Here is a 26,051-nt window from a genome sequence, read left to right as displayed (position 1 = left end):
CAAGAAATTTAAAATAAAATAGAATGATAATGATACTGCAAAGTAAGCAGCTTTACCTGTGCAAAGTGTCCACTGCAGATGGAACCTCTCCAGTCGGGCACGTCGATGCAGTCAGGGTGCTTGATTAACCAGTTATCTTCTTTGATCAGGTATGAGCCTGGATATTCTGACACAGAACCATCTACGTCATGAAAAACTGATGTTTTATCACCATCCATATCCAGATCATTGAACCAGGGGCCAGGTTCTCCAAAGAAGACTCTTGAGGTAATCTAACAAAACAGTGAAACACATTTACATCTCCAGAAAGAAATTCATCACTTAGAATACAAAGTAAAGGATGCCTAGGGTCACTACAATGCCTCAATTTACCCACTTTCTGACTTTATTTGGCATTGGAAAGTAGTTTGGACAAGAAGTAGCTTTGGGTTTGTGGGTCAACATCAGCTTGAAGAAATCTATATGCACTAACATGACCATTCTTTAAGTGGCCACAGATTTTGGCTGCTCAGCTTGTGACATTGTAGTCTTGACATTCAATGGTTCTGAGGCCCCATGACTCAGGTGAAGAATGCAGGTCCTCTGAGATCATCAACCTGTTGCTGATGTGGTAATAAAACTTATGTGGTAATAGAACTGTGCGCTTCTGAAACCAACAATCCAAAGATGGAAGCACCAAAATCATTTTCAGCTGAGCTGGTCTCATAAAAGGCAGGAACATCACTGCCATTTGGTGCAGCCACATTAGTGTTGGCTCTGCCTGCACACTCCCTCTTCGTTAAGCCTGAAGTCAGCATAGAGCTGGATCACACAGTTAAAAGGTGTGTTTGGTCTGTCAGGCACAGCAGACACACATTTCCCTGCTGACCATGGGGGAAAGGCTAAAACAACCTGAATTTTAGCCTCAGTGGTGGGAAATTTGTTTTACAATTCTGGAGGAAGGTTCAGGAGATGAGGCAATTTTACTACAGCCACTTCACTCATTGTTTGAAAATACAGTTATAAGGTTCCAAAGCCACATAAAGTCATACTGTTGCGGGGAATAGTCAGCAACCTCCCCTGGGAAATGGCTGCTGAGGCAACTTCTGACTGATATTTTTATCCAGCATAAATAAATATCATGTCACCAGTCTGCCCCATGCAATGTGAGAGCGTGACTGGCCAACACTTTTAGGGAAATTTTGCCTTTCCCATCACATTTGGCACTAGTCAGCACTTTTCCTGACCTCTGAGTGAGTCTGCTAATTTTTTGAAAATTAGGCAACCCAAATAATTTCAGTCCAACCACTTTATTTATTTATTTGTTTGCAATGTTTGGCAGTTGAATTTAACAGCTGCTAGAGGTGAACCTCAGCAAACCAGTTAGAACGTATTTGTGCAGGCCACTATAAAAATAACTCAAAAGCATAGACTCCAGGACAGGTTCAGACCAGCACCCAGAAGTTCATACTGTAATTCAAAGTTTGGCAAACCCTTTTTATCTGGGCTCTGCTCTCACTTATGTCTGCAGGACTGGAGTCCATGGAATTACCCTGCAGCAGCTCAGTTTCACTGGCTGTTCCCCAAAATCAGTATTTTCTGCTCCTAGGTCAGTTAGACTTTTCACAAAACAGACTTCCTTCTGTTGTTGCTTTAATATTATACTGCTGTGGAAAATAAAGGAGCAGATTCTTCTGCCTTTTTCAGTTTCTGAGACAAACAGAAATAGAAATTATTTTCACTTCAGTGTCACTAGTCTGGGCGGATTTTTGGAGCTGATGCCTGCTTCTGATTTGCTGCAAACCTGATAGAGAATTGGATTTTCTTGTTATTGTACCCATCCAATTTTCTTTCTCTAAGTTGCCGCCCTCATCGTTAAACTTCTGGCAAAGACAATCGGCAACCCCTCGACGATCTCATGTTTTCTCCTTTTTGCCTCCACAACCCCATTGCCCAAGCCAACGAGGCCTTTCTGAGAAGAACAACTCACAGGCACATCTTCGAAGTGGATGTCGGTGACGTTGTTGTTGGGGCAGCTCTGCCAGGCGTTGTTGAGCCGGAAGGCCAAGGCGCTCGTGTGCCGACCATCCAGGGCCGCGAACTTGCGGAACGTGCAGTTCTGGACGTTGATGGGTCCGTCGTAGAACTGAATCCCTCGAATGGGAAAATCCCTAAAATACATTTGGAGGAGGCAGAGAGACCTGGTCATGACACATTAGCGTAAAGATGAGCTGTATTCTAGACATGAACAGTCCCCCAGCACTTGTTTCTCAGCTGCTTTCGTTTTTTCACAGCCCACAGGATGACTCTCGAGTTCAATTTTGGAAGAGAAGGGATTTCCCTCCTTTTTAGGGACCTTTTTAGGTGTGTGAAGTCCTCTTATCCCTGCAAGTTCAGCTCAAGTTCCTTCGTGTTGAACAGATCATCTTTATTTAGTCTGCGCTCCTCCAGGGAATGAATTTATACCAATGCCAAAGCATTGACCTAAAGATGAATAAATTCGTGTTTGCCATCAGAAATGAGTTCTGCAGCAGTGAAACCTGAAACTCAGCAGAGCTATGCAGACTCCTTGGGCTGAGTAATGGCTGGGCTAAAAGAATTCCCACCACATCTTTCAAAGGAACTTGGAGAGGAACATTGTAAATCAACTGCAATTAAAAAAAAAAAGGATTTGAAAACAAGGATAGGTCCTACAATCTGCAGGGCTGAGAAGAGGTGAAGGGACAGATTAAAGAATCTTTAACAGCCTGTTCTGATATCATCTGCAAGGTAAAGAAGACATCATTTTTCACACAGATTAAGTGAATGAGTTGCTCAAGCTCTTTGAGAGGCTAAGATAAGATGTTTCAAATTTCGCTGGGGACAAATAAATTTGATCCCTTCCTCATACGAATGGTTTCCCCTAGAGAAGACTTGCCTGCTCCAGTGCATTTGTTCTGTCTCTCTGACTTTCTGCACATAAACACCCAAATGAGATATGCCCACATATATATGCATAAAGGATATTGGGAGAGTCATAGCAGATTGGGTTTTCATTATTGCTAGAGTTAACAGTAAGCCTTCTGTATTGCTACTGGCAGCGAAGTTGAGGCCTGTAACAGCTGAGCTGTTTGTTCATTGTGAGGCTACTGTTAGGATAACTATATTTGTAGGAATCACAGCAAAACAAGAGGCCACACACAAAGTTCGCTGCCCATCTCAAAACTATTTAACAAAGGCATCGAATTACTTTGCAGCAGCAACAGTAACAGCAGTGCTGAGGACATCCATGACCACATTTGGGCTCCTACGAGCCCTCCTGGCTGCTGCCCCAGGTGGAGACTCTCACATCGCTCAGCCACTGCTGACCACATGTACAGAAATGCCCTGCTAGCACTCAGTCGTGTTGCTGTCCTCTCAACTCCACTTCCAAAGGGGAGGGGGAAGGAAGAGGAGCTTGATGCTGTCTTGGCAGCCTGCAAGGATGTACCTGCCAGCAGCAGCTGCACAATGAGGACTCTGGGATCGGGAGACATGAAATCAAATCCTTTCTGTGCAGTGCTTATTAAACTGAACAGCACTGAAGAAACCACACTGGGCTGAAGTTTGTGCTGGGAGCAGGAACAGTGAGTGCTTTGATGTGGTGAGCTCAACTTACTGGCCAATGGGCAGGGTCCTTCCTCTGTGATCCAGACCTCCAGGTCCCCAGATCTCATTGTCCATTGTCTCAGTGCCCAGGTTTCCACTCTCACCAACAAACAGGCTGTTCTTGATCTCTTGCTTTGAGCCATCATCATGAGGGAAGGTCCCACCACTAAGAGGGAAGGGCTGGAGGTGAAAGGGCTGCTCACACCCAGCCCCACCCCCTGTGCCCCAGGCTGCCACACAGCCTGAGCCACACTTACCTCGCCAAGGTCAGCCCAATGCCATTGTCAGCAAACCTGCAAAGAGGACAGAGATGCTTCAGAAGAGATCAAGGTTTGCTTTGGTTTATCATCACTATAACAAGCAAACCACTGAGGTGGAGGACAGCAGGGATTAATTACTATACAGTGCTTAGGGGGAGCTTAGGTTTTTCCAGGCTTGTTCCCGTTCCAGTTTTGGAAGATATCTTTTGGCACATCTTGTAGTATATGCAGATCACATGAAGCAGCAGACATGCACCTGACTGCTCCAAGATGAGCTTCAGACAGTGATTACTAGGCATAGTTTACTTGTCTGATAAAGCTTTATCCCTTTGTCTAATGACCACACTCTTTTCTCTGTTAGATAAAAAAATAAAGCTTAACTTCCAATCCAACTAGCATTTATTATTTAGAAGTGCTTTGCCTTATGCACACCTCTGTGCTCCTCTGTCTTCATGTATCACTCACTGCTTCCATGACAGAGCTTTGCAAGGGGAACTGTGATAAAAAGAGAGAAGCTTGGCTTCTCCTTCATCAACAGGAAAACAGAGATCAGAGCTTCCTTATTAACAGTAAAACCAAAAACTAGAAATCTCTCTATTTTGCTGAAATTTCAAGCTTTTAGATAAGATAAATCACAGCTGCTGGTCCATTACTCCTTACTATAGAAAGGCCACAATGAATTGATAGAGTGAATCAGTCTTGATGGTGTCTTCACACCGGCCTGTCACAGATCTAGGCATTAACTCGAGAGCAGAGCCCAGCGCCGTACTGCCGTCTGTAGGTGGCAGCCCTTCCCATCCTATCCCCTCCTCGCTTTCCTGCGTGCCACATGGACGTTTGAGTTGTTAATGTGATACATAAGTCTTTCTGTGGCAATGGAAATGGAAATGACTGTGGATATAAAGACAATTACAGTTTGATGGCTGCTTCCTCCAATTCGCACACAGTCAGAGATTTGCTGCTGGAAGCTCACAAAGCACTTGGTCTTTTAGCACCCTCCATACGCTGCTTTTCCTCCATAAGCAATGTGAATGTCCCAGTGACCTGAGTGGGACCTGTGAGGACAACTCCTGCTGTCCATGGAGTGGGCTGGATACTCGTAGGTCATCAGAAACACAAACTGTATTGCTCAACATGACATTTCTGAGTGTTCTGCTACAGCCCCACTCTCTCCAAGATGACTGGTTGCTTTTGGGTCACTCAAAGGTAAGGCAGCTCTGGCCAAGAATTGGACACCAGATATCAGCTATTCCCACCACGGTTATCACAGTATGCCTCGCAAAGGGTTTTTTTTCCTTTTTCTCCTCTTTCTTCATTGAGATTGATATCAGGAGCCTGGCTCAGCAAAAGAAACTACAGCAGATCATCTGTTTTCAAGTGCAAAACAAATATCTGCTCTGACCAGTGCAGGAAATGGCCTTCAAAGAGCACAACAGACACTTGCCCAGTCTCTCTCTCCCTTGCTGCTCTGATGCCAGGTCTGCTTCGGCAGTACCTGCTGATTCAGCATAACAGTGAACCACATAAAACTGATCTGTGACCAGGCTGAGCCACGGAAGGTGGTGCATTTTACTGTTTTCTTTTCAAAGCACCTCATTTTTCATGTAACAAAAAAATAGGTCTTATTTTTAGTTATTTGCACCTGTGTGTCTGCGTGTGTGTATCGTGACCCTGTGTGAGTTCTGGTCAGCATCACACAGAGAAACAATCTAAGGGATCTTCAGCTCAGACAGAGCAGGTTTTGTTTGTATAAAACAATGTCTGTGGTTTAACATTAACTTAACATTTCATCTTTATTTCAATCTTGGCCATCTGAAAGGTGCAAAGCACTATAAATAGTCTGAACCACAGCTATGCTCGCCATAAACACCAGGCTGAACTCTTAAGAGTTGAAATAAGGCAAAACTCACTGGCAGTTGTCCAGCCACACATCTCCACCTCGCAGCCAGGCCCCGTGATCCTGATTCTTGTAGGCAATAAAGCGCTCGATTATCGCAGGTTCCCTGGGCTTCAAAGGATCAGCATCCTTGTGTGGGCTGTACCTGCAACCAGAAGGAGAGGAGAAAGGCTGGTGAGGGAAGGTAGTCCTGCTCGCTGCATGGCCCTGCTAAACATCTGGTTTGTGATAACTCAGGAACAGCTTTGGGACAACAGTCCATCCACGTAGCGTGCCTAGTCAAGCAGCGATGGCCAGACCCAGCTGCCAAGGGAAGGAAGGTCCAGGCAAGGCAGTTGTCAAGACCCACTCCAAGTTTCCTTTCACCTTTCCAGTGTTGTATTGCTGATATATTGCTGAAAGCACGGAAAGTTTATTATTGCTCCCAAAAGTCTGAGGTTGTTTTTTTTTTTTTTTAATCCTTTACTGTTATGCTTTAGCATATTCCTGTTATTTAGATAAATATCCTTTTGTTTTCCCTTTTGAGCATTCTTATCTCCTAACTTTGGCTATACTGTGGCCTTGAGTACCACTGCCAAGTTTTTCTTGCTGTGGAAAGGAATTAAAACATCTCAGAGAGGGGCTGAGAGCATGTCCTTCACTATTCCCACTACACAGGACACACGTACAAGATTTATTAACTCTGAAGGTCTCTGTATGATGAAATATTGGCCTGATGTAGCAAAAAAAGCAGACAGAAGTGGAAACTGCGGCGACACGTGCCCTCAGTTGCTCCCTGTCTGTCACCACTTGGGCAAACTGGGTCTGAACAAGGGTCTTCCTCTCTACAGTGATGCTGAGCCCAGCTGTCATTTATCCAGTCCTGAGGCACAGCTCTCCTTTTTACTGTTGAAGGAGCATCTTCCATCACACTACACAGCTTAGAAAACCTGACAGATGAGTATCCAACTCAGTGCCAACAATGGATGGTCCAGAGATTAAAATTCATTCCTCACCAATGGATAGCGAGGCCAAGCTGTCAAATTGCTAACAGATATTCAATAGCACTTTGCTTTGCTTAATAAGCCATCATATCAATCTAAAAGTGAGCATCAGGCTGATAGGATTCCAGTAAATGAATATTGCTTTGGCAGCTTCATCACTGTGAATTTGCTTTCAGGGAGAGATTTAGTATCAGCCCTTGTGAATTCTCCAGACACTGTTAAATACAGATATTTTGAGATGGATTCCAATTTCATTCACATCTGTGATAACCAGAGGAACACTACAGGGTACAGAATTTGACTCAGATATTTAATGTTGTAACTGAATGTAGAATAATCTCTCCAAATCTGTAACTGTCCAGCCTTGCTCACAGTTTGCTCCAGCCAGCCCAGCTATAATCACTTATTCAGTTGTTCAGTCTGGACACATGAAAAGTGGAAAAAGGAATAATCTGAGCTGTAGCCTATGCCAGTGGGTAATCCCCAAGCATAACCATGACTGTATTATGACTTGTTTGGCTTCCAGGGGTCATTCCTGCCCCTGTATGGCAAGGGAGAATTTGCCTTTTGTAATCACTTACTGTGCCTGTGGCAGCAGGCAGTGTCCCAAGGCACGTGTTCAGCTGTATGGGAAAGCAGCATCCCAAGAGCAGGCTGCTCTTCATAAGTTATTTTTTAGCAGCTCCTTTTACAATTGAATTAATTCTTTCAATTAACTGAGCATTAAAATAATGTAAATAACATTCACTTTTGAACATCTTTTAGCATCAGCTGCTAGCCAGGGCACTGGGGTGATGTGGATCACAGGATAACTGATATCTGAGCTCCTGGCTGGGCTCCCCCGGGGAGGGGGACTGATCCCACCCCTGCAGTGCTTGCCCAGTGCATGACGACAGTAGTCTGGGTAACCCACACCCCAGAGATGGAAAGGAGAAAAGGATAAAGTTGTCATTCTCCCCCTGCTGAGCAGAGGTTTTCAGCAGATTTCTCTTCCTTACATGGTTTCTTCTGTCAAGAAACCCAGTCGTGGGGGAATGCAGGTTGGGTGCAACGGGAGGTAATTGGTCTGTCAGGAAAGAAAACTATGAAACATGAGAATATTTAAGTCTTTTTACGTGTCTGGGGGTTGGTAACTAAGTTTAGAGCCAGACTCAACCTCTAATGAGATACAAGGGTGCAGGTGCAGTCCTTACATCAGCCTCCTCACTGGGGCCAGCTTTGCCTGGGAATTCTCAGAAGCAACCAGACCAAAGTGGGTCTGCTGATATGATACAGTCTACAGAGAATTTTCCAGTATTTCTAAATTACTCCATTACACCACACAGAGGCTGAGCACAGCAGCAGAGATGAAAGATCGCTCTGTGTATTTAATTGTGATTATTATTGCAGTGTCAGATTTGGAACTAGACTGAAATCTGAAATCAAAGTGTGAGCTCCCTGACATAAGCACTCTCTGTTCAAGCAGGTTTTAAAAGAATGAATAAAAACAATATCATTCCCAGGAAATACTTCAGTTTCTAACTCATAAGAAACTCTTGCAGCAAGTTCTGCCCAGTGGGACTGTTGACCAGGCAGCAGTGCATTTCCTTGCTTATCTAAAAAATCAAAAAGTCAATGGAACACTCTAGAGCAGATGTAACATTCATGCTAGCTCAGCTCAGAGCTAAAGAGCACAGACAAAACCAGAAGGGTATGGGTGTTGGGGGTCTCTTATAAAGGAAAATGTAGAGATGCAGTTAGAAATGGCAAGGTGTGTCTAAATGAAGACCCTTCCTCAGTAAGAGCCACCCCAAAGGCATTGCAGTGATTCTTGTCAGCTTCCTTGGGGGCAGTTTCATAGCTTTCAGTCAGTGCTACAGAGAAGCCTTTTCCAAACCAAACTGTGCAAAACACTTTACCTCCCAGAAATCATTGTCAGGATAGGTCTTTTGTCCTTGGCAGAGGCTGGAGTGGTTTTAACGCCATTATCAATGATCATTCCAGCCTAAAGAAAAATAGAAATGCAATATCACAGTATATTTATAAATATTAGTTCATTCCATCTCCAGACTTTACCTCCAATTGTTCTCCTAATAACAGCTTCTGTTAGTAGCGTGTGAAACAGAGGGCTGCCAGGACTACCCAGATTTGCATATAACCCCCAAAATTGCTGCAGACTTGTAGAACTGCACTTTTCTCATAAATGCCTGTATCCCCATACACACACAGCCTCTGCTGCAGTCTAAAGCCCTCAGGAACACATAGCCCCACAGCCCAGCACGCTAAGGCAATTAGACACAGCGGTCGTATTTATCCCTCTAGAAGCTGTTCAGTTAATTGCTAACATTGGCAGTTGAGGTGTATAATTAGACAAGCTGCCAATAGATGCTCCTGGAGGCACTATTTTAAGAGTGCAGGGGCAGTGAAGCAGCCTGAGCAGAGGGGAGAGCTGCTCTGGATGCTCAAGAGCCAAGTGGGAGCTGGTGCTGGCCAACTCCGAATGCTCCCACGACAGCCCGTGAGCTGCTTTATCTGCAGACGCAAACAAGCTTGCAGGAACTTTTAGTGAAACAGAAAGCACAGGCACTAATAGCTTGCAGACCCAAAGAGCTGGAGCGAGGAGATGGTGTTTTTTCCGAGGGCAGCGTTCCCGTTGCGTGCAGACTCACCCGGTAGTTGGAATGCGCACGGTTGTTGGAGAATTTCCCCATCGGCACATGTTCTGAGTAGCCAGGGGAGTACATGCCTGCTGAGGGCCCTGTTGGCACGTGGTGCAGAACAAACCAAAAGCCTGTTTCCTGAGAAAGAGAATGGACATCTGAGACTGTGCTGGTCCACATTAGTCCAAGCAGATCTCAGTAAAGCCCAAGGCGTACTCCAGATTTCAGGACAAATCACGGCCCTGAACTGTGTTAACTCTCTGCAGCAAAGAGTTTAATGCACACAAACACTGACATTCCCCCTCCCACATCTTCAGGGTGCCTGAACTTAATCTTTGACATTGATATTGAAGCTATAAGTGAGACTTTTGAAACTTAAAAATCAAATAATTATTTAGTTGCCTAATAATATTCAAGGAGCCCTAATCTAGGTACTCAGGTTTGGAAGCTTTGGAGAGACCACATCTCTCTGTATAAGGATTGGTTTGCTCGTTTATTTGTCTTCATAGGACAGTAAGGAATTCCTGTGGAATTAGCACTAGGGCTGATTGAAACTGCTGAGCACTATAACTGTGCTGCAATCAACGGAATCATTGCCAAAGGCTTCTCTGTAACTCTGCAGTCACATTTATTTAATTTATTCAAGCTGCACACTGGGAATTTTTGTTCAAGCCACCCAGCTCTACAAACAGCAAGTGACAAGAAGTGTGGAGCAAAAGGAAAAACATTATTTTTATTGGTAGAACCAACCACATTACTTTATGTCTCAGTCAAGCAGTTTTAAAAATGTCTGTGTTACAGAAGTAGGTTTTATTCCAGCAAGAGCCTCCCTCAGCCTTGCAAGGCTTTAACTGGCCTGAGCTATTACCAAATAAGAAACTTGTGCACTCACCTCAGATCCAGCAGCCGCACAGTTTATAAGGTTGTTGTGTGGGTTTGCTATCCAGAAGGTGGATACAGCACTGCAGGTCAGGAAAACAAAGAAAGACATGAGAATGACACTTTGAGCACAAACCAGAGTCACCCATCAACTCCCCCCCCCGTACAGGCAGGGCCAATACCTCCCCAGATAAGGGGTCCTGCCCAGGGGGCAAAAGGAATGTTTTTTCTTTCTCTTCTCATACCTTGTGTCCTCTGTGGTTTGACAGAGAGCATGGCCTTATCTCTTAAAACACCAAGTATTAAATGAGGAATTTTGACTGCAATTCCAAGCCTGCTATGAAGCTGTCAGATGTCAATCATGTTTTATGATAAAGTAAATATGTTGTTACACAAGTCACAGAAAAGAACTTTGCCCCCAAGTAAACTCTCAGGTTCATTAGAGGCTCATTTAATCAAGGGACCCAATGAACTGCCTCTTAAGGGCTTTCCAAGTGTACCCCAGTACCTGCCTTTGCCAAGAGCTGCTGTGATTCATTAACTTTATTTGCTCCCACCCTCCTGAACATTTCTTTTGGAACAAAAGGACTTAATTTGTCTAATGCACATGAAAGACTCTTAATTGAAAGAGTCCCATTAAGGAGGAAAGACCAATCCATCACTGTCCATCCTGTGACATACAGCATTCATTAACCAACAGTCATGGAAAACACCCAGCACTTACAGCCAGCAGACTGGCCCCCTAAATTGGATGGGTGAGATTCACCGTCCTGCAGGGGATAAACCCAGGAAACCCTTATGTCTATTTTAATCTTGTCATGAGGGAGTTCACAGGGGCTTCAGGCCAACCGATTCTGCTGATGGAGTTCTGTTTGTGCGACTTTTATCATCAAAACACAGCAAAATTTTTCTATTTTGGGCCTGTGACTGGCCTAGAAAAAAACCAAGTTTGGATTATTTATAGATTACCTCCTGCTGCGCAGGCAAGGGCAAGGGCAAGGACAGAGTATTTTCACTGTGACCTGTCTTTCAGCCCATTCCTGTTCCTCAGGGCCATATGGATTGGGCAGGTTTCTGTGTCATTTGGCATCCTAGTGTCTTAATTCCTGGAAGTGGCTGCCTCCCTGTGTCTTCCAAGCCGATGGAGCCACAGCCAGTGCTCATCCCCCATTTCTGTGCTGGGTGCCTTGGCCATTGCCCCAGGGATAGTGTTAGTGCACTTGTGCACTTGCAAGCTGGATTAACTCCATGCAAAACAAGCTGCTTTTTTGGTCAGATCTTGAATTCTTTTATAAAGGAAGACATGGCAGATCAAAGTACCATAATACCTTTCCACTAGAATGCCCATATTCATATAACAGTTTTCAAATGGCACAAAATAGATCCCTCTGACTATTAAAAGAATTGTCAGTGGAAAATGAGCACAATGGCTGATTAACCCTATTTTATGAATGGAGACATTAAGTGTATTTTATAAACAAACACAGATGTGAAAAAGAGCATTACATGAATTCATCTCTTTCCCTTGCCAAACTAAAAAGTTAAAAATATGTTTGTTTGGACAAAACCCCAGTTTGTTCAGAGGACAGAATGGATGATGCTGATACAGCCTCAGCAGACTGAGAGTATTTCCAAGTAAAAGAAATCCCCTGAAGAATTTTAGCTGTTAGGCATCAATCAGCTTCTAGCTGTCTCATTTTCAGGAGGGAAGTCTGGCTTCCCAGACTTTCCCATTGACTGTTGAAGGGTCAAAAACTTAGGGGTTTTGTTAGTGTAGATCCCTTCCCCCCCTCCCTGCCCCCAACTACAGCAGAATAAATTTCTGGATAAAAATCTGGACTACAGGCAGAAGTGGTTCTGTCTCCCAGCAGCTTCAACACAGCACCAACGCTCTGTGGTCTCAAGACAAATCTTCATGGTGAAAGGCCTCCCATGTTGTTGCACAGGAGCCTTGTCCACAAGATGATCCACCACCAATTCTAAACTCTTTACAGGCAACTTTGATGTCCAGCTTCTAGTGGAAAACACTCTGAAAACAATGTGGTTTCCACAGATCTGCTCCAGATCTCTTGCTGTGCTCCCTGGACTCCAGCTGGGGATCTGATTGCCTAGCTGCTAAACACACAGGTTTGACTTTCAGTCTAGTACTCTCTTAAGAAGAGTCTGGGGCACAGGGGAAGAAAAAGAAACCTAATTAGCTCCCTGATATGCATCAAAATCAGCAGGTTCCCTAAACTGCCAGTAATTGGCAATGAAATCATATTCCCAGATCGACCTTGATTTTGGGGCAGAAAACCCACTCGAAAACCATGGAAAGAAAGGCTAGAGTAGCCTTCAGAGGCTCAGTGAATCCATTCCCTGCCTTTTGACAAGACCAACTACAACCACATTTGTATTTGTGATGGGCATTTTTCTAACTTCTGCTTTAAAATTACTGAAGATAATGAAGAATGCATGAATTCCCCCAAGAAAGAATTCTAATGCTTAACTGTGTAGCCAGGTTGATTGTGTTTCTTCTGTATTTCACCTGACTTTTTACCTGACACTGCAAGGCCACGAAACTGCAAAAAGAATTTGCAAAAACCCTTCTTATTGCAAATGCTTCTCCTTGACAGGTTCACAAGGACACTTAGAGGAAAGGATCTTGCAAAAAGGGAGATGAAAGGCATTTGGCATTTTTCAAGTTTAATAGATTGTTTGTGGCAAATGAAAGTTTCCAGGAGTTCTCATGGAAACATTTTCACGAGCTCATGTATAGGCAGACTGTTAGAGATCCAAGGGATGTAAACAGTCTTTGATCTTATATTGTCAAGCTCCACTTCGGTGCTAAACTGCATTTATTATATCACTGTGGTTTCACTTCAGAGTTTTGGCAGATTTTGGGCAGACTGTGCCAAACAAATGCATAATACCAATTCTGTACCATTAAGCCATATCTATTCTTCACAGATAACAACTTCTGAATCAATGTGAATCTTTTCCAAATTGGCTGCCATTTGAGATGAGGACCAATGTCAGTACACAGTCTGTTCTGAACTCAGCAACTTTTTGCTGAGCCATTGGGTTCAAGACTCCAAAGGACACATGGCATCACTGCTTACTTTGAAAGGAAGATTTTCAGTGTCTGAGGTAGGAACCATCCCAATGGACTTTATGCAAAAAATGTAAAGTACACTCTAGGTGTGTAGGCATCTGAATAGTACAAGGATAAAGACCCCAAGGAAACTGCTCTCTCAGCTTTGGTACATACAGCCCAGAGCCCTGCAGATGATTACATAATTACATATACAACGCTATCTGCTATGGCTAAGTCCTGTAAAGAGAAGGAAGAAGAAAAGGAAGGCTCCCACTCACCTACAGTCCTGCCTGGGTTTGGGTATGTACCCTGGGTAAGCTCCCTCTGTGATCAGCTTGCACATCCTGCTGTCCCTGTCGGAGGGGAGCAGCGTGCTGGGTTTAACAAGGAGCCCAAGGCAGTGATCGAACGTGTTGCGCTCTTCTGGTCCGTCCTCCGTAAAAAAGCAATGGCCCAGTGCATCATAACCCACCACATCCTTCACCTGCATGCACAAAACAAAGGTCAGTGTTTAGGCTTCATGCTTCAGCCACTGTGTAATTAGAACAAACTTTACAGTGATGGCACATAGGAGCCCCAGCACCCTTCTGAGCTTAGGCTCTGTAGGCAAAATCAGAAACAAGATCACTCTCTGCCCTTAAGAGCTCACAGTCTAAGCCATAACTCCAAAACTTAATTAGAATTTGTCATCACCTAGGAAATGCTCATTCCATTCTTTTGTTGGTCTGTGAAATCAGAGACTTTCTTAGCATGAGGCTGAAAAAAACATGGGGTTGGGAAAGACATTAGATGTTCAAATCACATCTGAGCTCATTCATCTTCATGTGGAGTTACATAAGCAGCTACATAAAATGCAACTGAAAAATGCAGCTGAGCTGAAAAAATATTTTTTCAGGCTATCAGAGAGGCGGCAAGTTATTTTCCAGACAGGCTGGCTTGTTTTGGGTTTGACCTGATCCTTTTTTCCAAGTTGTTGACAGAAGCTTTACTTGACCCTGAGACAAATCAGCTGGTGTTAATCAGTGCTGTTCTGGTTTTGGTTTGCATGTTGTTAACATTGGGACACCATTGGTTGGACAGAACAATACCCATCACACCACTGGAAGATCTGAGAAAACAATTTCAGGAGAAGATACATGAATTTGAAGCCCAAGGCTAGGACTGGGTGGGAAACAACAGCCCCTGGATATGCAGCAAGTGTATCCAGCAAGTCAGTTGTTAGCAGATACATCTGGGATATGGAAAATTAATTTCAGGTCTCCATTGACCAGGTGAAGGTCTGGATCCCCTAGGTTTTCTCCTTGCTGTTCCCATCAGTCATCATCCATCAATCACCTCGGACTCAGGAAACCTTTCTACCTGCTTCTGATGAAACAGCAATTGCCAAAGGGCAAAAGACAACATTAAACTAGATGGAAGACCTGTTCATCACAGTGTCATTGAGAGACCTGGGTGTTCAAGTGCTTGAATTACTTTTGCAAACGGATCTCAGACTCCTTTGTCACCTTCATGCCTCATTCTCAAGGCAAGGAGAACCAATTTCAAATGAAATCCAAGGATTAGTGTTGAAATTATCACAAATATGTTTTCACATAAGAGAAAACACTTTTCTTGCCAAATCTATTACTAGCTTACATCCACACAGACTTCTATTATGTATCATCCATCCGTGCTCCAGTGTAAATACTCAAATCTCTGAACACGAGTCATCACAGTAAATTAAACACAGCTAAAATGACCTGCAAAGCAGTGCGTTCCTTCAAATTACCTCACTGAAATTTATTGCTAACTTCCCATATTTAATAAAATGATAGATTTTGCAAGGTTTAGGCTTCTTTATTAAGGTGTAAAACGTATATATATATATATGTGAGTATATATGTATAACATATATACTCACATATATATGTGAGAACATATAAACTGTTCTCACTCAGAAGAATGAACTCTCTTAACCATGTAATAATAAAGGTTTACAGACAGAAGAACATTTCAGGAGCAATCTTTTCAGAAGAAGTTCTCCAACATTTACAGAAAAGCTTTTAACTACAGAGATGTCAGAATTCCACAGAAACTGTCAACATACCCTATTAGCTTTCTCTTACAGAACAGTAATACTGAAAAGACACATAAGGAATGGTGTCACAACATTTAGAAGCAGTTTCTGTAGAGAAAGGCTTGCCCCTTTGGCCATTTATTTTTCCATCCAGCACAGCACTGCACCGCACCAGGGCTGGGACATGAAAGCCTGCAGTGATCAGACTTAGCTGGGGCAAAGCCACTGGGAGTACCATCACAGGGGAACACATCTCCCAGTGGGGTGAGAGAGGGAGAAAGCAGAGAGGGGTGTGTGCACTGGCAGAGGGGCTCAGAGCCAGCAAATGCCTGCTGTTCTCCTAACTTATCCCTGGAAGTCCACAGAACAACAGGAGTTATCAGCCAGGGACCTGGTCCCTTAGGCCTTTTTTACCCTCTCTTTGATTAATTATTTCCCCGTATCTCACCTCTCAGTCAGCTCTGATTTGGTTTCCTGGGCATGCTTTCATGCACAAGCCCAGTACTGAAATGCTTGGATAGCAAATGAGATGCTTGTTCCAAAACCACTTTTCTAATGGATTTAATTTTTTACTTGATTAAAACCTTGCTAATAGTCCATAATCTTACATTAACCATGAGTAATTTAGGGCCAGATAATGCCCTTCCATGGCAAAACATTGCTGCGAATTATAGCTGGATTAGTAAAAGCAGATACCACTGAAGCTGTTTGATAGCTCAGCCTCTTAATCCATGAAGTACAGCTCTCCCCTGGATCCTGCCAGACTATTTATTGACCCCCATTTAATTTCCTTCCCCAATGGGTGTTTCTATTTTAGCTTCCACACTGGGATCCAGTGGAGAGAGTAGGAATCAGAGTAAAGTTTCATCCCTGGGATTGCAGTGGTGTAACAAGGTGATTTTTTTGGCCAAAATAATAAAGCAAGCATTGGGTAATTATTGCATTTTAAAACAATAATTATGGTGAGAAAGTAATTTCTACAGATTTATTTCCAGAAGGACCCTCTGTGCCTTCCAGATAATATGGATTTGCAGACAAGTGCAGAATAGCCCATCAATAAAGTGAGCTAATGTTGAGACAGCAACTTCTAGCAGACTGTACAGACTCACAGAAAAACAGATGTCATCAGGAATAACTGGATACTCTTTTCTCCTAGACTTTTCAGAATTATTATCTCTGAAATGTCATGAGAAAAGTGGCAGCAAAGCAAGCAGTGAAGCTTGTATGTAAATTACCAACCTGCTTTAATGACAGTTAAAAACAACTGATGCCCCTTTCCCACTTATTAAAGCATTTGCACAGGTTCTCTACCACACTCATGCAAGTTGCCCCTCTGAATTCAACAGCTTAATGTGAAGGACATCCTTTAGTGCTGTGCTGTGCTGAGGTTTAGTGGTCCAGCTAGACAATTTTCCAAAGTGTGGTTTGTGCACATCATTAAGGCAAATTTTCCCTCAGCAAAGAATGCTTTGGATCCCCCTGATCTCAGAGGGGATGAATGTTACCTGGGGAAAGACAGAGCTCATCTCTGTTTGCACAAATGATGTTCTTGCATGTAGGAACAGGTGGTGTTGCCCAAGTAGAAAGATAATAGGCAACTAGGAAATGTATGGAATAGCTATTGTAATCATCAGAGATCCATGTGCGTGTCAGTGAATAAGTCTGGGGGAGAAGGAAGAGGAAAGGAAGGAAATAAGAGTCAGAAAGCAGAGGAGGAGATTGTGGAGGGATCACCTGATGAATCAAGGCATGGAGCTGCTGATGCAGGTGTCTATCTGAGCAATGAAACAACATCTAAGTGATGCAGCATTTGGAGCACAAATTCTGTGATGCAACTGACCAAACTCGCTCAGATTGCTTTGGTTCACTGGGGCTTTCTTTTTAGCTGTCAGCAATAATTATGAGGTTAACGTAAAAAAAAACAAGTAACGTATTATAAGTAGAGTTCAGTATTCACATATTTTGACAAAGTAAAATCAATAGGGATTAAATTCCTGACTAACTAACGTCCTAAATTCTAAGATTTCTCTTGGGTGCCTTTTCATAGAGACAAAGCGGGGTCATTTAGGGAATTGTGGTTGTTGAATGACAGCAAGAGAATCAAGTTGCTTTCATCAGCTACATCAGCCTGTCTAAATTTCATCATGCCATCTTGGTTGCAGAAGCCTGAGCACATGGATCCCTACCCTATGGATGCCTCATGGCATAGTTGTCACCCAGAGAAAACAAAAGAGACAAAGTTATTTCCAAATGCTCTATATAAAGCCATCCATCTGACTGATAGAAGAATGCCTGGCTCTGGGTATTTGGTTTGGCAAGTATTAAGCAACAGGGAATGAAGATCTCACATCAGATCTAGAAGCAGAGCTTTAGCTGGTCTGCAGCTCATCAGCAGCTGTGCAACCTCTGTGCAACCACGGGATGTGTTTATGGTGCCACTGCTGACAGACCACCATGGTGTGACAGATGAGCTCCTGCAAGACCCCACAATGCTGCCATGCCACTCTGCACATTAATTGTATACTAAGCCCCTGTACAGGCAGCCTCAGATTGGGCACATGCCATATCACCCTGAAGGACTTATATAATTTATGCTGCAGAATGTCTTTTTTTTTTTCTTCAGAAGCCCTGTTCACTCGGTAGGTTTTCAGAATTGTGTTATAAACTTAGAAGGACAGAGGTCAACCCCAAAACCTCAGATTCATAAATAGCAGATAAAAGCTGCTCTGCTTCTGGAGCTGTAATTTCAATGTCCTTTGTTCAACTTCTGTGAATTTTAATTATGCCTGTCACTCTCCTTTCCAATGCTGCCACTTTTAGAGTATGAACTCCAAGTGCACAGTGACCATCCAGGTTACAACTGCCAATGATATGTTTCCACTTAAAACTCTCTTATACATAGCAGCAGGACTCTTGATGGTACAAATTCTCCTTTTCAGGGCTGTGATACACTCTTTTCCTTTTGGAATACACTGCCATCTCACTAAAGAGGTGAGAGTCCTTTGCCTACAGGAATCCTGCACCACTAAGATTTCCTTCTTGAAGCACATCCAACCTTTCTGGACTCCTCTGCCCTTCAGGAACTGCCTCCCAAGGAATTCTGTCAAACATTCTCCTAAACAGGTCAAAATCCGCCCTTCAAAAGTCCAAGACAGCCATTCTACTGACCTCCCTCCTTAATTCTGCAAGAGTAGAAAACTCAATAATTTTGTGATCACTATGGCCAAGATGGCCTCTAACCATCACATCACCCACAAGTCCTTCTCTGCTCACAAGCAACAGGTCCAACATCCTTACCACAAAAACAAAGGTACCTCTACATCTGGAAAGAATCTGACCATGTTCTTAACATCTCTGGTGTGCTGTAACTTTTCTGGTAGGTATCAGTTATTTTATAGATTTATCCTGAAGGATTTCTTGTGTTGGAGGGCAACTCTGGCAAATCAGAGCTCTGTGAGTGCTTGATGTTGTAATTGGCATTGCAAACCCAAACCTTTATTACAGGAAAGATGAGGCACACTTAAATCTTCTGATTATCCCCTTTAAATAGCAAGCTCTGTGGCTCTGTGTCTATAGATAGATCCAACCATCCATTAGAGATGGGCTGGTCTGCAGACATTGCTGCACACAAAGAATGTTCTGCCCGCTCTGAGTCACACACAGCCCATAGTGCCACACTGGCAAGTTGAAATACTCCTGCTGTATCCAGAGTGGGAAGAGTCAGACATTGGCTCTAACAATAAAACACATCATCCTGCAATACTTGAGCTGTACCCATGCTACGAGGAAATTTTTTTACTGGTGCCTGTGTCTCTAAGGTAGACACTGGGACTTCTTACCAGCAAACCATTGGATCCGTGGACTGTGACGCAGCGGGAGAAGGTATGGTGGATGGAGGTGTCCTTCACATACGTTGGAGGGTTGTAGCCTCCTTTCTCATCCACATCTCCAGCCATATGGAAATGAATTGGGTAATGTCCCATTGTCTGCTGGCCCATGTACTTCAGTTCTAGACCTTCAATATGGGTAGCCTTGAAATCTAGACCAATCTGGAGAGCAGAAGAACATCAGTCAATAGACACAAAAGCCTTTTGAGGGCAAGAAGAGGGAATACAGGCATAGGAAGGGTTGCCCTGTGTCTGCTGGAAAGATTAACTCTGTGGAGGGAAGGGTATGGCTGCAGGGTGAGGGAAACAGGGTAGTGGTGGCTAAGAGACCATAGCTGTTCTTTGATCCCCCCACTGCTGTGATGGCTACACTTAACTAAATTTTAGAAGGAAAACAGTTTTTATTTAATGTTTTCCACAACTTTCAGCCAGCTGGGTTCAAATCAAGCTTCCTGGGCTGAGCACTACCAAAATCTGGTGAAAACTTAGATCGGGATGTGGAGACTGTATCTCAGGTGGGTTGATAAGCAGTCTCATTGGCTGAGCAATGTCTGCAGGGGCCTGCCATGCACTTCAAATCCAAAGGACAGGCAGCAGCCGGGGGGTGGATGTGCTGTACTGTGGGGAGAGTTTGTTTGCTCAATGGCTGACATGAGGAATTTTTCCCTTCCTGCATCCTGGTTTCCTTGGTATGTGAAGGCGTGGCTGGAGGGAGGAAAATGCAAGCAAAGGGCTCCAGCCCTACCTTGATGTGTCCCCCAAAGGTGTCGAAATCAAAGAAGGAGCATAACTTGCTGCTGTACTCATAGCACTGCTCCTCCATCTCGCCCATCACGACGATGTTGCGGCTCAGCAGCCCCACCTCTGCCCGCATGTCGACACCGTCAATGACTTCCCCGGTGTGGAGGTAGGTGGCTTTTCCTAAAGGAACAAGATCCAGTTTCAGGGTTACTCTGCCAATGCTGCTGGTTTCCCCTTGTGCCTCCTGTGGTGTGGCTGGCGTGAAAATGAAAGGAGTAATCAAGTCAGCAAAAAACTGTTGGCCAACACCTCAAAGGAGGGAAGGCTGGAACACAGGTGACACCCAAGGTCTTGCTGAGACATTTGCAAAAGAGGAAGTGGGGTTTTTGGTCTTAAGTTGCTTCATTTAACCAGGGAGTTAAACTAACAGTGTGTTAAGGCAAAACACATTTTCTACCTTCAAAAGGGACTGCAGACATTTGAGACTTTTTTATTTTGGATTACAATCAGCTGTGTATGAACATCTAATGCAAAAAGACCTGATGATGTAGCTACTAAAAAGTCTAAAACCCCAAGGTTAGCATAGCATAGACACTGGGAGCTATTCAGATCCCACAACACTACTCATGGGCAAGCATCAGTCAGACCCTGGTAACACCATGGTTGTTAATGCAAGCAAGGTGAGGACTGGGCAGACAGCCTTGCAGAAGTTGTGGCTTGGGACAATCACAACCCCTCACCAAGTTTATGGGCTGTAAAACCTCCCACTTCCTGCCCACCCAAACCTCTCAATTTTAGATCTACCCTCACATCTCCAACTTGCTCCCAGCGCTTCCTTCTGCCCTGGTATAGTTGGAGCTAATAGGATTTCCATTTACCCCATGCCACATCTCCCTTTGCCAAAGCCAAGTTACTCATAACATCCTCCACACACACACACACACACACACACACTCCCCTTCATGGAGGAGTTAAAAGCACAGAGAGTTTTCCCTACCCTGACCAGAAAGGGGTGAAGTCCAGGCAGTGTGGATGTCTAGAAAGCAAAACATCTCTTTGCTGTAATTTCATTCAAACATATTCCTACTCCCTCCTTCCTTCCGCAGCTTTCTGCAGGGAAAAGCCAGTTGGGAAAAGGTTCATCTTACTGACTACGTTCTGCATTATTCCAGTAAAAATAAGTAATAAACTCTTTAAGTAAACACTGAACTTTAAGGAATGCTACACTCGCATGTATTTAATTTCCATGGAATCGTTCAAATCCTTAATTAGAAACAAATGGCAAGCCTGAAGCCTGGCTATCACTGTAAAGCACTTTATGCCTAAACAGAGGTGCCAACTCAACGGGAGGATTTTGAACACCGAAACAGTATTGTTTTTAACCAAACCATGATACTTTGACTGCATAACAAAGATAAGCAAACATCATTCAGTCCCTCTTCTCCCGCAGCTGGGAGCAGTGTAGTTTGATGGTAGTACTGGGATTTGGGAAGGGTGAGTGCTCCACCTTGCTCCGAGATTGCCGCGTTGTGGGATGACATTCACACCATGACATGTGACTTCTGCCTTGGCACATCTGCCTTCAAAACAACCTGATCATGTGAAAAAACAACCTCTGTTAACTAGAGGAGTGGTGATGGCCAAATAGGGGGATGCAGCTTTAGGGCTGCAGTGGGAAGATGAAGCTCCTCCAAGCTCTGCACTCAGCCCACAAATGAGGGGCTGCAGATGGGTTTGCACCTCACCCACTTCTGCAGTTACCTCCCTAGGAAGTTCCAGGCTTATCCACAGCTCTGCTGTTCCCCTGCAGCCAATGAGCCCCACCAGCTGTGTGGCCAAAACCAGACCCCACCCACCAACCCATCCAAAGAGCAGCTCTGCTTCCCTTATTCACATAGATGAAAAGAGTCACTGCAGTGAGTCCCCTCCATATGAGAATACTCTATGCTGGATCCTTGAGTGAATCTGTTTCTTATGAAACTGTTTTTAAGCTGTTATTTTTCAGTTTTCCCCAGAGCTGACCTTTCCTTGATTTACTGAAATGCAGGAAGAAGTTCAGATAATCATAAGAACATCCTATTTGAAGCCACATCTCCAGGATTTGTGGCAGTGAAATTAGATAGGCAGTTTTGTTATTCCTGTGCTGAGCTCTAGAATAATAAATGTCATGCTTGCATGTATTTAATTTAATTTAACACCAGTCCAGACATGCAAAACAGGGTAAGCCCTGGCAGGAATGTTAAATACGGACTAACCAGTTTCTAAATATAACTTCTTGGGTGCATGTTTTTCACTTTGTGCTTTTGCTGACTTGACATGTTTGGAGATAAAGGGAGAGATGGAAAGCAATCCCCTTCCAAAGTAAAAGCGGATTTTGAATAATAGCTCCTTTAACAGAGTTTTGAAAAACAAACCTCTCCTCAAGGCAGACAGAAATTCAAGCTCCCCATGGCAACAGGGCTGAAACTGCTCGTGGGAGTCAGAGCCTGGGAACCCTCGAGTGCTGTACGTGCCTGCTGGGAACCAGCACTCCAACACCAGGCACTTCCCATGGGACCAGGAGTACCATGAGGTGCATTTACAGACGTGTGGCACTTCCAGGGACCTGCTGGGACATGTTTAGTGATGGGAATATATAAAAAAAAACTAATCAAGAGCTTGCTCTGTGGTGAGTTCTGGGAGTTCAAGCAGGGACAGGAGTGTCTCACTCTGCAGAGTACTAGTTTGAAGTTAGGCTGCTGCTCACAGCTGGCACACAGAGCTTCCCAGAGAGCAGCCAGGATATCTGAGACCCTGAGCATTGACCATGGGCAAACCCAAGCCTGGGGTTTGCAAACTGGCACTGAAGTGGTTTGACACTAAAAAGGCAACACTGCTTTGAAGGTGGGAGGAATGTGTCTGCTGCTTCAGCATCAAAGCCAATGCTGCAATTGCCCAACCACTAACAAGCCCAGAGGCCACTGATTCACCTTCTCCTTTGGGCTTGCTGCATCCCTCATGGATAGATATTGCCCTGCCAGCAAGCCAGGCTTGTGCCATTTTATAATATAAACCAAACAAAGCCTTGCAGTGACACGGATTATGTCTCCCTACAACAAGCCTGTTTGACGGACTAGGAAAAACACCACCCTGGGTTTGTTGCTGTATGTATCACACCAGTGCCTCCACTTAGCACAATGTAAACTCACAGGGAACAACCTCTTTAATATGTGGGCTTGCCTGGTGGAAGTCTTGATTAATCAAAATACGAGCACATTTCCATGCTTATTACTCAAGACAGCCACTACTGAAGGCACCAGTTGTTGGCAAAGACAAGGTCATTAAAAGAAAGTATACATTAAAATAAATATAGATAATCCACTAATTAAGGACATGCTTATGTCAACAAAGAAATTCAAAGCATAGTCTCTCCAAACTGTAAAAAGCTCCAGGAAAACCTGCCATGCCTGAACCTAGCCATAAAACCTGGGTCTCGGGCCTTATCAAACCTGGGATGGGTGGAATTTTAAAGCTATTTCAGCTTTTACAGATGTGGAAGAGTGCTCAGGTCTGGCAAGTTAGACAGATCTCTCTGAAAACCCTCCCAGGTACACTCAGGCATTCCTAAATCCCTTGGCTTTAAATGATACAAACAGCTAAATCTCCCTTTGAGAAGTGAAACAGGCACTTGAAAGTCTGGGTATGGTGAAGATAAAGTGAAGCTAATGTTCTCCTGGAATATTTTTTTTCTCTAAAGAGTCTTTTCCTTTGAGCTCTCAAAGGATAAGACCATGTGTCTCATGGTCTTTTAATGTTTCTTAAACATTTTTTTTGAGGGAAATGCTACACAATTTGTCTGCCCAACCCACATAATCCCATGACAGTGAATGCCCCTCCAAGGCATCTTTAAGTCAGTGCAACTCATTGCAGATGCCAGCCCAGATCTGACAAATTTATCATTTTTGCCAAACACCTGTCATCACTGGTGGTAATGCCTCTATTGCTCGTATTTAATAACCACCAAATGTTCACAGGGCATCCCTTCAAATCCTCATTATTCTGAATTACCTTGATGGGGTTTGTTGTTGCATCCCTAAGCCACAGGCCTGTAAGGCAACACAGCGTGGTTTGGGTGAGCTGACCAGCTCAAGTCACACAGTACCACCTGATGTCTTAACAAATAAATATTCCTCGAATTTGTAACTTTTACATGGAAAATTAAATTTTCAATAAATAGATACACAGCAGAAAGCATGAAACTTTGTAAGTTGTTCAGAGCTAACTAAACCTTCTTGAGACAGTTTGGTGCTGGGTAATTCATCCTTTTATAGCCCTTAATCCCTTTTCTCCTTCAAAATCCTGCACGGTGTCCCACAATGCTCAGAAATACACCTTCTGTTGTAGGAGTGTGAGGAGCCTTGTGTTCACATGGATATTAAGTGTATGTTTAAATGCTGTATTGGATCAAAGCCTCAGTAGCTTTTGGTTTCAATGAGCGGACCTTCAGACTGCAGATGGGCACAATACAAGAACACAATACAAAGACTGAGGGCAGTGCACCCCACACTGGCTTCAACCGAGCACTGAGAGGTCCCTGCAAGGTGCATTAGTGTTTTATCCCAATGGCAGTGTCACTGTCTTTCCTAAGCCCACTCCTGTCCCACCTCACACCCTCTTTCTGTAGCAGCTGCTTGGCAATCTACTGACACACTTCTGTAAATGTGAGGTTTTCCAGCTCTGACCTTCAAGGTTTTTATGCTCTTTATCCTGACATGTAAGTTCTTTCAGCTGGAATGGGAAGATTAGGAAGGTGGACAAACAGTTCAAATATTTACTAAAATCAGGCTCGAACTCAACCCTTCTGAAGTGCTATGAAAATCTGAGTATTTTTCTGTCCACTCAGCTTTTAGGTAATGCCCAAAGGTAGAAGAAGGAGCTCTGAAAGGCTGTTAGAAAGGGCTATTTCACAAGATTTCCTGCCCAGCCCTCAAGCACCAGGGTTGCATTAAAAAAAAAAGAGGTTTTGGCAAGTTGCAGCCAAAATGATGCCAGCTTCTAAATAGAATACCCTAAATCTCTAGAAATATCTGAATCTTGATAGTGGAGAAAGTTCTCCCATCCTTACAGCACAGATGAATGCTGACACAGTCTGCAAAGTTGTGAGACAACTATGTATTAGCATTTTTAATTCAAAGATCTCTGCATGAACAAGATCACAGTAAACTCCATATCTCTCTAGTATTTGCAACCCAGTAAGCATGATTTAGGAGATGTATGCTTGTAATCATAGATTCACCAGTACGTGGGATAATTGGAGTAATTATGCCAGGCACAAATAGTTTTTTCATCCTTTATCAAGAGCATATAGGAGCACAAAAGAGCATTTCATCATTTCTGTTCCATGGTGAAACTTATCAGCATTTGTAGTAACTTCATACAGAGCAACCAAGATGCAGATAAGACTTGTTTCCCAGGGAAACTAGACAAAATACTTGATCTTTCCTACTATCCAGTTCTATCGTAACAACACAACCCTTCCTTCCTTCCTTCCTCCTCCCTCCCTCTGCCCTTCACTGTCGTCCCTCCCCAAACCTTGTGAAGTTGGAAGATCAAACACTTTTAATCTGTTCCCACAGAGAAAATAATCTAGGCACAAAAATGACAAGCAAGAAAAGTTAAACAAAGAAGGAAGCGGAGAAAAAAAGCTCCATTAAAGTGAGCGACCGTTTGACTGGGAGCAGGGCCTGCAGATCTGGGTCCTCATGCACAACACATTTACCCATGGGAACCACAGTTTCAACATTACTGTAGTTACTCCAAGTAGAGGAGTGCAAAAGATCAGAATCTGGGTGCTCTCCCTCACTTTCTACACTCAGATTTGCCAAAGTCCACAGTTAGACAATTAAACCCTACTAAAACCTGATGGCAATTGAGTATTAATGCCCTTAAGTTGTTTTGAAAAGCTCTAATCAATCCATTTCTAGCAAGTAAAAAAAGTATGAGTTTCAGCAGGAAGTATCAAATATAAATAGGACATGAGCTAACGAA

At 43.7% G+C, this 26,051-nt stretch overlaps 1 protein-coding gene across 1 annotated transcript in view; it reads right to left on the bottom strand.

The window, feature by feature from the left end:
• CEMIP (cell migration inducing hyaluronidase 1) overlaps positions 1-26,051 on the bottom strand; it is a 57,358-nt gene that overhangs the window by 10,168 nt on the left and 21,139 nt on the right. Inside the window, exons 12-22 of the mRNA XM_027887004.1 lie at positions 20,029-20,204; positions 19,236-19,445; positions 13,619-13,824; positions 10,278-10,347; positions 9,395-9,523; positions 8,645-8,730; positions 5,777-5,908; positions 3,864-3,899; positions 3,617-3,772; positions 1,970-2,150; positions 57-272 (exon numbers count right to left, since the gene is read on the bottom strand). Of these exons, the coding sequence (XP_027742805.1) occupies positions 57-272; positions 1,970-2,150; positions 3,617-3,772; positions 3,864-3,899; positions 5,777-5,908; positions 8,645-8,730; positions 9,395-9,523; positions 10,278-10,347; positions 13,619-13,824; positions 19,236-19,445; positions 20,029-20,204 (1,598 nt within the window). The remainder of the gene's footprint in view (positions 1-56; positions 273-1,969; positions 2,151-3,616; positions 3,773-3,863; positions 3,900-5,776; positions 5,909-8,644; positions 8,731-9,394; positions 9,524-10,277; positions 10,348-13,618; positions 13,825-19,235; positions 19,446-20,028; positions 20,205-26,051) is intronic.

The sequence above is a fragment of the Empidonax traillii genome, unplaced genomic scaffold (assembly GCF_003031625.1).
Source record: "Empidonax traillii isolate 1590-97213 ecotype Southwest subspecies unplaced genomic scaffold, ASM303162v1 scaffold201:size1909950, whole genome shotgun sequence".
Lineage (NCBI taxonomy): Eukaryota > Metazoa > Chordata > Aves > Passeriformes > Tyrannidae > Empidonax > Empidonax traillii.
Note: the sequence above shows the minus strand (reverse complement) of the source record. Positions and strands in the feature narration are given on the sequence as shown.